Here is a 14,110-nt window from a genome sequence, read left to right as displayed (position 1 = left end):
TAACAAAGAGTATGGCTATGTGATATTATGCACTTTTTGGAGAGTGGCTCAGACTATGAAGACAGTCATGCCATATTGCAGAGAAATATGTTTTACCAGATGTCAGAAATTTTAGATGTGCCACTGAGCCTGCACAAGAATTGGCACAATCTTGTTTTAACCAGCACTGCACTGTACAGTATGTACTGTGTGACAATATTGATCCAATCCTGTTTTAACTCACAATAGAAAGTTAAATGTTTGTTAATGTGGGAGGAAATTATGGAAAATAATCTCCCATTAGGATAATCCTCGCACCTTCTGCCAGAAATGCACTTAAAAATGTTTTTAACAACTGTAGGGTATCTTCTTTTATCCTCATTGGGGACACCTTACATGATTCAAACATCAATTGTCCATTATTTTTAAGCTAATATTATTGAAAATAGTAAGAAGTGATACAGAATCAATGTTTACAAGTAGCCTGCAGGCCTGAACAAGTTATATTTTCAAAATAAAATGGCAAAAAATATTGAGCTCCTTTTTGTGGGCCTTCAGAAACATTCCACAACATGTGTCTCTTGACTACTGATTAGGTAATCAACACAGAAATAATCCTGAAGGTTATGACAAGAGTCAAGAATTCAGCATAGCACAGTGTAGATTTCATATTTTGGCTATAATTGTAGAGAGGCCGCCCAGCAGACAGAGGGGGATCGCTTTTAGACTGTGGATCCCACACTGCTTAGCATACTGCTTAGCATACATTAGCTCATGACTGTAACAGAGTAAAGGTTCTGTCATTAAGCAGAAGTTAAAGGTCCAACGCAGCCATTTATATCAAACCATTTCTGGGTAACAATTAAGTACCTTAATAATATGATTGTTTTCAATTAAAATAGCAAAGAGCAATTTCTCAAGCAAGAATTTTGCTAGGACTGTCTGGGAGTAGTCTGACTGGGGAGGGGAAAACTGAAAACTAGCTGTTATTGGCAGAGAGGTTTGGAACTCTCTTTCTCATTTGTCTATTAACTAATTTACTGCCTGGTGATGTCACCAGGCAGGCCAAAACTCCTTCCCACCCAAACAGGCTGAAATTCAGGCAGTCTTTTCAAATAGCTCTTATAGTCCACTAAAATATAATTTTCATAATTTTCACCATTTCACAGTATTATTCCAACCTCATAGTGTGTAAGTATAAAGCACAAGATAATCACATTTTTGACTGCACTGGACCTTTAATGCATTTCACATACTGTATGCCAGCACGTTGTTACTGAATAAGAAAACACTGGCTTAGGACATTGGAGAGGCTGCAACTGTGCATACTACAACCATTTCTGGTACAGAGAGTGGCTTGTTAATGTATGAATTCAGAAGCAAGATAGGAGTATTGAAATAGGAAGTAGACGATAAGTGCCAATACATTCAAACTGCTTTCAGTCGTTTATCAAACGTTTCTAGTCGATATTTTAAGTTGATCAATGTCCCAAATTCCTCATATTTTATACAGTATACCCTCTCCATACTATTTATTTGTTGATGAGACATGAATCACTCCAGTAAACAATACTATACAGTATATACCATTAAATGTGTCACAGGCTGTGTTAATAAGCTGTGGGAATTATTTTGACAAAGACTAAGCAAGACAGATTGCTTTACGAGTGGAAACAACAACCCTGATACCTGGCAACTAGACTGGCTTTGCAGGTTGGCTTTCCTCATGAGGAATCATATGGATGGACTGTTGTCATGACGTTGCCCTGTTGGTGAGGTTTATGACCTCCATAAATACCTTTCCCCCTTTCCTCTCTCTCTACTCTACAGATTTGACCCATGGAAAGCCCTTTGTTAACATAGAGAAAGTATGGTAGCATCAAAAGGGTGGGGAAAGGAACCATATTTTGGTAATCCAACCAGCTGAAAATATTAATTGGTACTTATAGAATATGATGTCAGATCAGTTGTCGTCTGAGACATTATTACTGATGATAGGATGACATAAACTGTATCTTGGAAAGTCTACACATTCTAGTTATCAGATTCACATGGAATTGTTGTGCAATTTAACCTCTTGACGCAGGGGTCAGATTAATTTTATTTTTTTAAATAACGTTCCCAAGGTAAACAGACTATTTCTCAGGTCCAGATCGTAGAATATGCATATAATTTACAGATTAGGATAGAAAACACTCCAAAGTTTCCAAAACTGTCAAAATATTGTCTGTGAGTATAACAAAACTGATTCCGCAGGCGAAAACCTGAGGAAATATAACCCGGAAGTGATTTTTTATTTTTTTTATCTGTGTTTCCTGGCCCGTCTTTCTTCCATTTAAAGGGGTATCAACCAGATTCCTTTTCCAATGGCTTCCTCGGCTGTGACCAGGCTTTAGACATAGTTTCAGGCTTTTATTTTCAAAAATGAGCGAGATTTTTCAAAACTAGTCAGGTGTCCTCTGATTAGTTCCTGCGCGCGAGAGGGGTAGCTCTCCATTTTCTATCTCTCTTTTATTGAATAGGTTACGGTCCGGTTGAAATATTATCGATTATGTTTGTTAAAAACAACCTGAGGATTGATTATAAAAAACATTTGACATGTTTCTACGAACATTACGGATACTTTTTGGAATTTTCGGCGAACGGAATGAGGCTTTGGTTTTCTGAACATAACGCGCAACCCAAATGGCGTTTTTTTGTTATAAAAGTAATATTTATCGAACAAAAAGAACATTTGTTGTGTAACTGGGAGTCTCGTGAGTGCAAACATCCGAAGATTATCAAAGGTAAGCGATTAATTTTATTGCTTTTCTGACTTTCGTGACCATACTAATTTGGGGCTAGCTGTTGTAGCATTGATTGATACATTCACAAAAGCTTGGATTGCTTTCGCTGCAAAGCATATTTTCAGAATCTGACACGATAGGTGGATTAACAACAAGCTAAGCTGTGTTTTGGTATATTTCACTTGTGTTTGCATGATTATAAATATTTTTAGTAATATTTTTGAATCTGATACGTTTGGGAATTTTCTTCTGCCTTTCAGGACCGGAACGAGGCTGTAGTTTTCTGAACATAACGCGCAACCCAAATGGCATTTTTTGGTTATAAAAGTAATATTTATCGAACAAAAAGAACATTTGTTGTGTAACTGGGAGTCTCGTGAGTGCAAACATCCGAAGATTATCAAAGGTAAGCGATTAATTTTGTTGCTTTTCTGACTTTCGTGACCATGCTAATTTGGGGCTAGCTGTTGTAGCATTGATTAATACACTCACAAAAGCTTGGATTGCTTTCGCCGCAAAACATATTTTCAGAATCTGACACGATAGGTGGATTAACAACAAGCTAAGCTGTGTTTTGGTATATTTCACTTGTGATTGCATGATTATAAATATTTTTTGTAATATTTTGCGCCCTGCAATTCAGCGGTTGTTTAGGAAAATGATCCCGCTAAAGGGATCCATAGCGCAGAGAAGTTAAATGTTTAAATATGAAACTATTTGTGAAAAGATTCATTGTAATTTTAGCTTCTAAATCAGAGAATTGGTTTTCATAAGTGAACAAGGCTCAACTCAGTGGCCCCACTCAAGTGAACAGACATTGGTTGTGAACTATGAAACACGCCCTTCTCTTCCCTACTACAAAAGCTCCTTTCGCATTGTGTTCCCAAGGACGTGAGGACTGTTGTCCATACGTTAAAAGGGCTAATATCAACTACAGAACTAAGCCAGCCTCAGCGTGAGCTCTGGTTGCAAACGGTTGAACGACAATAACCTAAAGAAATTAGCATCCTGTTCCCGGTGATGTGAGGACTGCTGTCCATACGTTAAAAAGGGCGAATTTCAACGTGGAGGTAACAATCGACACGCCGGAAGGATGAATTTCGACTATACCAGCCAGAATATAGCATGAGCGTATAGTATGGCAACCTGGTATGAACTTTGAACTCTTATTCACTAGAGAAGTGATATCTCTTAGCCGTTGAGTTAGCAGCAGCAGCTGTAAACGTGAGCTAGGAAAGGACGGACAAAGTATCTATTCTACCACACGACGACGGTACTACAACGTATCCATCCACTTTACCACCAGACATTCTTCAGAGGACAAGAGATCCCTGCTGGGCAACTCAGCCTTCCATCTACGACCAATCTATCGAAGCACAGCTCAGAGTAAATATTTCTTGCATTTTCCTTTTCCAAATGGGCGGTTATTTAGAATGCATAATATTCTGTATTTACGATAGTATAGCTTCACGAGGTCCGATAGCGACCCAAACCTTTTGTTCCTCAGTCTTCCTGCGCTTTCATTCAAACCCAACCCCCTTTCTTTGTGTAACCAGCCGTCATATCGGTTCCGTCCACCAGGGACGTTTTCTTGTATAACATAATTAGTAATCAATGTATGATCCATCCGGTGTATATGTAATTCTGTGTGATTATTTAGGAATTTAGTAAATAAATAATTAAACCAAATTTTGTATTGCTGATTCAACTTGTTAGCCAGGGTTCGTGAAGATAACCAAGAATTCTACGACGTTCAGATGAGACTGAATAAGGTGACGATTAATAATTGACTGCTATTGAGGTAAAAGATTACCAGGTCTTTAAGAGTTTATTCGGAAGATAACAGCTTTATAAACATTCTTTCGTGGTGCTCCGACTTTCTAGTTAATTACATTTACATGATCAGTTTAATCAGGTAATATTAATTACAGAGAAATTATTTTATAGAATAGCATGTCATATCACTTAATCCGGCATAGCAAAGACATGACACTGTTAATTATGAAAGCGTGTCACACCCTGATCTGTTCACCTGTACATGTCTCCACCCCCCTCCAAGTGTCGCCCATCTTCCCCATTATCCCCTGGGTACTTTTACCTGTGTTTTCTATCTGTCTGTGAGAGTCCGTTTTGTTCCCCTTGCGCCTGCCTTGTCTATTTTCCTGGTTTTGTCCTTTCTGCCTGCCCTGAGCCTGCCTGCCGTCCTGTACCTTTGCCCTCTACTCTGGATTACCGACCTCTGCCTGCCCTGACCCTGACTGCCGTCTGGTACCTTCGCCCCACTACTCTGGATTACCGACCTCTACCTGACCTGACCCTGAGCCTGCCTGCCATCCTGTACCTTTGCTTGCCCGTGTTCAAATTAATAAACTTTTGTTACTTCGACATTGTCTGAGCCTGGCTCTTATCTTCAAACGTGATAAAGGGATTATAGAGGTCACAGTTTGAACATGAAGGACAAAAACATATACACTCATATAACATTGATTCATTTCATTAAATGTTTCTGCATTGTCTGTGTAAGCACTGTATCAATTTATGGGACACTGTAGTGCCATATATTTGGTATTCCTTGATAAAGGGCCATGATTCAAGGACATCCAGCTACCCTGTCAGTTCAGGTCTCTGAGATCTGGACAGCGTAAGAGACCGTAGACCTTTGACATGTATAGATTAACTGAAAATAAATTGGATACACATTTAACTGGAAAACAATATATTTTCAAATTGGCCAAAAGCAGCCTTATACCTTGACAGTGACACTGGCCTTAAATTTCTGTACATTTCCTTCCTAATTCACATCCACTTCTCAAGTTAAAAAGTTGGAGCCATTTGAATGAGTCAGCAGAAAATAGTTCAGTTACAGTTTCAAGGAGGCGTCCCTCTCTTTTTTTATGCAAAGTGCTGCTTCAATCTACTTTTCTATTTTTTTTTTTTTTTACATTTTTACAACGCTTCAGTCTAAAATGTGGACAACGTGTTAGAGCTGTGCTCACAGAGCGCAGCCAAGTCTTCTTTACACCTGCTGAATATGAAATGTCTATGGTCCCAGGCCACTGAGCCTTGAAGGTTTTTACTCTGACCCATGCTGATCTGTCATGGCCTCTACGGATAAGTGAGCCAATGAGGGTCACTGTTGAGTGAGCTAGGGAGTAAGACATGTTTTACATTTAACATCTCAGTGTATTCACACAAAGCATAACACCAGTCTATGAGCGCAGAACTAGAGTGCTTTAATTTCTGCAATTTCGGCAATGGATTTTGTGACATTTACTTGTGTAACAGTGTTGCTTTCGTCCCTCTCATTGCCCCAACCTGGGCTCAAACCAGGGAACCTCTGAACACATCAACAACTGCCTCTCATGAAGCACCATTACCTAGCACTCCACAAAAACAACTACTTCTAAGTCTCAGAGTGAGTGATGTCAGCGATTGAAACGCTACTAGCGAGCACAGCCAACTAGCTAGCCATTTCACACCGGTTACACTTGTGTACTTTACATTATTGCAACTTGGAGAGAGACAATCTGAACATAGCCACTGCATTATTGGTTATGGTATCAAATGAAAGATCCACAAAGAAGTATATAGAAATATAAAAATGTTGATACAGAACTGAAATGCTTTTTTCAGATGTTACAAATCCTTTTGACTTGTGGAGTTGACAAAAGCAGCTCCCTTAGGGTGGTGGCCCAGATAGGAGGATAATCATTATCAGTGTAAAGGTGCAAGGAGATTTACAGCAACAACTAAAAACATGAACTCTAAGAGGCATCTTGGATTTTATTGGATATGTATGGCACTCTGTCTTGGAGTTTGTCCTTGACTGTCGATATAAAGATCTGTCATTAAAACCACAAACATTCAGCGCTGATTGACCTGAATATCAATGTCGATCTCCCCCTCATACTGTAAATACCAATACATTCACACAATCTGAGTGAATGTGTTCATACATTTTACTTTTTAGTTGTGTAAACAGATAAAACACTCCACATATTGTAAAGTATCTGGGCTATAAGCATTTTGATATAAAACTGACTGGAAGTTAATGACAAAGCTGACAAAGGTGTGGAATTGTAGATAAACATTGTATGGCAAGCTCCAAAGCTGGTGTGTGTTAAATATGCACATGTATCTTCAAGGTATTCAACATAACCGGTGTGCACTTTGCTTTAAATCATTCAAATGACTTCTGTCACATAATTTAGCTATTCATGGGATTAGCTCACCTCACACTACAGGCCATCCAATATGTCCAAGCCATAATTGTATTGCACAGGTGATAGTCTATCATCCTTTGAATGCTCTGCAGAACTTGATTATTGCATCTTGGGCTTTTTTCTATATGAAATATGATTATGGCTCTAAATGAAGCTGTTGCAATATAAACACCAATGAGGAATAGAATCCCCTATAAGGTACATAACAAATATATGCATCTCAGCACAAAATGTAAGAACTATACATACGATGCAGGAGTAAACATCTTCCTAAAGGAAATAGTGAACAAATTTTCATTTTAATGTCATGGGAAATTCCCTTATATACTGAACAAAAATATAAATGCAACATCCAACAGTTTTGAATGATTTTACTGAGTTACAGTTCAAATAAGGAAATAAGTAAATTTAAATAAATTCATTAGGCCCTAATCTATGGATTTCACATGACTGGGAATACAGATATGCATCTGTTGGTCACAGATACCTTAAAAAAAGTAGGTGGGTGGATCAGAACACCAGTCAGTATCTGGTGTGACCACTATTTTCCTCATGCAGCGCGACACATCTCCTTCGCATAGAGTTGATCAGGTTGTTGATTGTGGCCTGTGGAATGTTGCTGGATATTGGCGGGAACTGTCATACATGTCGATCCAGAGCATTCCAAACATTCTCAATGGGTGACATGTCTGGTGAGTATGCAGGCCATGGAAGAACTGTGACTTTTCAGCTTCCAGGAATTGTGTACAGATCCTTGCGACATGAGGCTGTGCATTATCATGCTGAAAAATAAGGTGAACGCAGCGGATGAATGGCACGACAATGGGCCTCAGGATCTCGTCATGGTATCTCTGTGCTTTCAAATTGCCATCGATAAAATGCAATTATGTTTTTTTCCGTAGCTTATGCCTGCCCATAACATAAACCCACCACCACGATGGTGCACTCTGTTCACAACTTTGACATCAGCAAACCACTCACCCACACAACGCCATACATGTGGTCTGCGGTTGTGAGGCCAGTTGGACGTACTGCCAAATCCTGTAAAACGACTTTGGAGGCGGCTTATGGTAGAGAAATTAACATGAAATTCTTTGGCAACAGCTCTGGTGGACATTCATGCTGTCAGCATGCCAATTGCACACTCCATCAAAACTTGAGACATCTGTGGCATTGTGTTGTGTGACAAAACTGCAGATTTTACACTGGTCTTTTATTGTCCCCAGCACAAGGTGCACCTATGTAATGATCATGCTGTTTAATCTTGGCTAAGGAAAAATGCTCACTGACAGGGATGTAAACACATTTTTGTTTTAGAGAAATACGCTTTTTGTGCTTATTTAAAACGTCTGGGATCTTTTATTTCAGCTCATGAAACATGGGACCAACACTTTACATGTTGTGTTTATATTTTTGCTCAGTGTAGGATCCTGTTGAGAATTAATCCCAAGTGAAAATTGCAGGACCGAAATAATGATTAATACTTAACATGGTGGAATGGGGCAAAGAATGCTGAGTGTTTGACTCTTGTTCAGTGGAATCTGAAACCAACAAAAAAGATGTGTGATTGTGTACCTAAGCTTAACTGCTGCAGCACATCCCACTTTTTCATGCCTCCAAAAATGCACAGATTTACACACACCGCACACCAGTGCATTCACATGCATACAGCGCTAACTGCAAAGCAACATGATGGTTTGTTAAAGGCTTTACCTTTTGGCAGTTTAACATAAGATAAACACTTTGATACCGCTGTACAATTTTCTTGTCATTTAAAACATGAGCTATATGCATCCTCTGCTGGTTGGTTGTAATTCTCTCTTATTTAGTTGTTTTCTAATTCTATTTTGTCTCAGATAATAGTTCCATCAAATAATATTCAGATATGTCTTACGGTTGATTTTGAAACGTCTTCATGTTGCGCTGTGCAAGAAAGTTAAAGATATCCCTTAACAAGAGACTTGAAAGGAATGATTAAAAGTGGCACAGGGATTTAAATCCTTCCAGTGTGCCAACTTTAGTGCTTTGAAGATGGCATCTTGGTGGTTGCAGTTAGTACTATGGGGAGCAATACCTCTAACAAATCGGAAAGAGGCGTTGGTTGTTCATGGGCACTTTCTCTGTACAATCTAGTACAGCTTGTTTCACACCTGGGTGGCTCCCATGCATTTTCTCAAAGTAATGTGTTCAAAGGTCCTTTGAGGAAAGTTACTATTTTTCCACTGATCTAATATGAGAGACGCCACTTCTAAGATTATTGTTGTTACTCTTCTTGGATTGTAATTGAACACACTTTACGTGTGTCCCCATAGAGCCTTACGACTGAAAGGCTGAATAAAATAGCATATTTGCATGCTACCGTAGATCTCTAAAATATATGTTTCATTGTTTCATAAAACATAGTAGCCCAATTATTTCATATAAAGCTGATTCTTGGCGTAAAGCACTATTCTGAATCTTCAAGGCTTGGTTAAATATCGGTTGGACTCTCATCCTACTTGATGGACCAGGCTCCATTTGAAGGTTTCACTATATGTTGGAACAGCACCCTGCTGGAATTGTCCATTATCTGCTGCAGGATTTTGTACTTATAATTTTTTATTAAAATCTTTCCAATAAAGGTCTAAAGAAATATACTTAATGAAATGTTAGTGACAATGATTGAATTAAAATGGGATCACTATGATGCAATATTGGTTTTTATAATAATATGCTTATTTGTCTTTTTGTCTTTTTGTACTCATTTAGCTTCATCAACAGTAAATCAATTTGCAAACATAGCTATTTCTGATTCCTGAGAGCATCTGTGGAGGTAAATACGCTGCTAGGATATTTATCCATCTCGCACACTGCTGTGCCAATCAAGACAGGCAAATAGATTAGCTACAATTAGTCAAGTGTAATGGCCCATAAATCACAATCTAAGGGCTGCTGGGAAAACCTGCAGGTTGCATAGTTGGATAACATCATATCTCAATCTCAACTGCAATAAACTGAAAATGAAAAAACAATGCTACCAAAGGAAATGTTGTTACCATCAATACTATTAACACTCTAGGGGTCCAGCAACACCCATCATCATAACAATGGTTGTGACACTTTTATCAATGAAATCCTGGCCTGTATCAAAATTCTCTAAAATCCCAGACAAAATCTGCAGTCAATTTCATTTAGACTCCAATGGTTACATGGAAAATCAATCTTTGTCGGCTTAGACAAAACACCCTTATTAAACGCCATTACCCTGATGGATTAGCTATTCATGTTCTGAGAGGCCAGCCACTAACGCATAATAAAAGAAGATGTGACATTTTCCTAGAATGCAAAAGTGACAATTCTTCTTCTATGTGGATGAATAAAACACATGTAGAGAACGCAATATAACGCAATATTGCCAACCTTATTCATGCTGTAACATACAACATACAGTAGCTGTAATTCATTCTGAGGCAGTGGTTAGTACAAAGATATCAGTAGTCAGTGCTAAGATATCAGGAGAAAGTTTTCTGATACAGCCAACATTAGATAAGCCCATCATTGTTCATTCTTTCTTATCACTCAAAGCAAGAACTAGCGCACGCTACACACAATAAACCATTGTCCATAAAAGGAATTGTCACAACCAGGAACAAGTGTTGTCGCCAAATGAGACTGATATTGCGTTAGAAAACATTTAGGGAATTGAGTTTTGGTATCCCCTCACAACCCTGTAGCACTAACACAACTCTGAATCACTAGGGATGAAAATGTTCCGGGGGAAAAAAACAAAGAAAAAAGCATGCTTATCTTTAGAAAGGTTTACGAGCAAAGTGCCATGCTCGTGCATCATTCATAGCCTAGGCCCCAGTGTCTCAAGAGGGCTCATACAGTGTATGCCATCCTGAGAGATGTTTCCTACAAAGGGGGTGAGTTGAGACTCCTGTGATATTTAGACTTCATGGAAAATAAATGACATGCAGTATTGTCCTGGCTGGGTCAAAGTGATTTGTGCTGTTTACTTTATAAAATACACTATACAGTTTTGTAATGACCCTAGTTTGATACAGTTGACCTGAACTCCCTTGAAATGCCACAGCTATCAACCACAGGTTTAATCATGCAAATAATGCCAAAATAACGTAAATGGGAACATGTACTAAGCAGATAACAACTACAGCAGTAGCCACATCTCTCTGCACACAGCTTAAACAGTAACACATTGAGGTCCTGAAGAGGTGCATGTTAAAGGAAAACTCCACCCAAGAACTATCTTTGGTTTTTTGTTTCATTAGTCCATTGTTGATATAGTCCCAAAATGTTTTGCGTGTCAACAATCAAGTTTTAAAGATACATAACTTCAAAATAAAGAAACACAACCGTTATGATGCGGTATGCTAAATGTATCATACCGGCTGTAAAAACAAATACCAAAAGATCGTTTTGGGGTGGTTTTTGTCAATTTAAGTGAACTTAGCCGTGTTTTTTCATATGAAATATAATATGCAGATTTTCAGACACAGATTCAAGACACAGACACAGACCCTATAAAAAATAACAGTCATTTATATTTTATATTGATTATTTGTGGCCCATGAGGGAATCAAACAAACTACTCTGGTGATGCAAGTACAATCCACTGTCAACTTAACCAATGAAATCAATATATAGTAGAGAAACAAGTCAATAGTAAGACAATTACCATTTTGGTAACACAAATATGTTCAGTATTTTTAAACCCTATAATACATCAATCCAGCCAGGCTTTTCATTAGAGAAACATGCAATAATAATAGGTCTCACCTTCATAAATTGCTTTAAATCCTTGTGCACTCACAGCAAAATCTGTTGTGAACCAAAGGGCCATTATTGACCCTGTGCTCACAATAGGCGACGGCAACATGAAGCCAGATAACCTGCGAAGAGAGAGAAATGTTACATAACATCTAGTCATTGTTATCAAATATTTAAGTACTTCACATTATTGTTAGTGGTCCCAGTTTTGTACTGTGCTTTTGTCTCAGATTTTAAGTTTTCAGAGAAAGGACGTAAAAGTAAAATGCTTTACACCCAGCAGAAAAGGAAATGACATCAGGCACACAATAACAAGCATGGCAAGGAACAAGAACAGAAGGACAATAGCATTGCTAGACTGCCTCAAGGACCCAGGAACAAAGAACCAGGGTATGCCTTCACTAGGATCTAATGCTAACACATTCTGGTTTCAGAGCACATAGATAAGATAGTGTCACATGGACAGAGTGCAGCTCACAGAAACAGTGCAGATGTGACACAGAAATAAACCCAACTGATTTTCCCTGTACGCCTACATCGCTAGTGTCCACATTCAATTATAGATAAAGCTCCCCAAAATGTGTATCGCTGCGTGATGTGCACTCACAACTTTCTATTTCCTAAAGCCAGTTCAGACTGACCAGATTCTACTGCCAAAATGTCAGTCCATTAGGTGTGAATGCTAAACCAGAGTCGGGCAGCATCTTGTTGACCTGTTAATGCACAAACAATCAGAGCATGAGGCTGCCAAAGATAAGTAAACTGAATATTCTGTAGCTAATGTCGATATTTTCTGATGTAGCTAAGTTCTAACAATCAAAAAAGTGTTACTGAACAGAGTACCAATCAAATGCATAATATTTACTGGATAATAAAGGCATTATTGTTAATTTGTTACAATAGCGTTTAGGTACAAACACCTAGTAACCAATATTATGAATATCAATATTTTGCCATTAAACAAGCTAACTAGTTAGCCTATAATCTTGTTTCAACTCATCAAACCAAGAGTTGTAAAGTCTGTAAAAAAAAAAGTGGTAATAAACCACTGATCCATTAGGTCTATCCAATAATAATTTCAAGAAGGAGGCTTTTAATCCTTTCTCAATGACACCCTTACTAAAGGCTGATATGAATCATATTAGTCACTGAAATCAAACGCTTACTATAGATATTTCCTACATTCTTAGAAAATAGGATAACAGTTTTGGTTCCAGGTAGAACTATTTTGGGTTCCATGTAAAACCATCTGTGTAAAGGGCTCTATGTGGAACTCAAAAGGGTTCTACCTGGAACCAAAAAAGGGTTCTACCTGGAACCAAAAAGGGTTCTTCAAAAGTTTCTCCTGTGGGGAGATAGCACCTATTTTTCTAAGAGTGTAGCCACCAATGGCATTCCTATACTGTACTACTACTGGAGCATGTTCCCAGAATGATGTAAGCACTTCTTGTTTGCAGTAGAGTATCAATCTGCCTGGCAGGTCTTTAATCAATCATTCATTTTATGTCCAGTGATTTTCCCACTTACTTTTGTTCAACAAGCCATTTTGTGTTAATTTAATTTCAAACTTGAGCAGCGTGTGAATCTTTCATTCTGTGTTGGTACAGGAGACAACTGCACTGAATAATTTATTTCGCCCCACCCTCCACACACACACACACACACATACACACACACCTATTTGTATCCAATGAATGAAGTGGCTTGCTTGGGCACAAAAACAAATAACTGCCGCTGTAATGTTTACCACTAATAGTTCGATTTACTCACCTGTGAGAGATATTGTATTTTTTCCACAACTAAAAAAAATGGTCTACCCTCAGTGTATTATTACTGTTAGCTTCTGTTAGCTCACCAATGGCTGTCAACACACTGGGTAATACCAAGTAAAATAGATTGTCAGGATATATGTCATAATCTCTTAAATGCCACGCTAATTAATATACACTATGCAGTGAGCCACCTATTCTTCATGGGCCTGTCACTAATCCAAACGATCTACCTAATCCAGACACAGGTGTCAGCGCAGAAACATGTTTCAAGCATATGCACACAGAGGACAGATGACCAACATGGCCTAAAGAAACAAAGGTGCTAAACTGTTTACACTGAGGATGATTGTGTGGACATTTGAGATGTCCCTGTGAAAACCTCTGGCAATAACATTGGTTTCAGTCAGCTTTCATGCTATTGTATATTAAGGCTATTATTACCTTATCTATGTATAATCCACAGAAAATATCTGTGTATTCTGCCACCAATATACAGTATGTATGTCCTTATGTTATATTGACAACACTATTGTAGAAAAGGCCCATGGAGTTGCTGGAAGAATCCTTTAATTCGTGGCCA

At 38.3% G+C, this 14,110-nt stretch overlaps 1 protein-coding gene across 1 annotated transcript in view; it reads right to left on the bottom strand.

Annotated features, from left to right (window-relative positions):
* The window catches only part of LOC120045932 (CUB and sushi domain-containing protein 1-like), a 346,822-nt gene that overhangs the window by 283,639 nt on the left and 49,073 nt on the right, over nucleotides 1-14,110 (bottom strand). Inside the window, exon 3 of the mRNA XM_038990858.1 lies at nucleotides 11,768-11,880. Coding sequence (XP_038846786.1) covers nucleotides 11,768-11,880 — 113 coding nt within the window. The remainder of the gene's footprint in view (nucleotides 1-11,767; nucleotides 11,881-14,110) is intronic.

The sequence above is a fragment of the Salvelinus namaycush genome, chromosome 4, assembly GCF_016432855.1.
Source record: "Salvelinus namaycush isolate Seneca chromosome 4, SaNama_1.0, whole genome shotgun sequence".
NCBI classification, from domain to species: domain Eukaryota; kingdom Metazoa; phylum Chordata; class Actinopteri; order Salmoniformes; family Salmonidae; genus Salvelinus; species Salvelinus namaycush.
The sequence above is the reverse complement of the archived record's forward strand: the minus strand, read 5'-3'. Positions and strand labels throughout refer to the sequence as shown.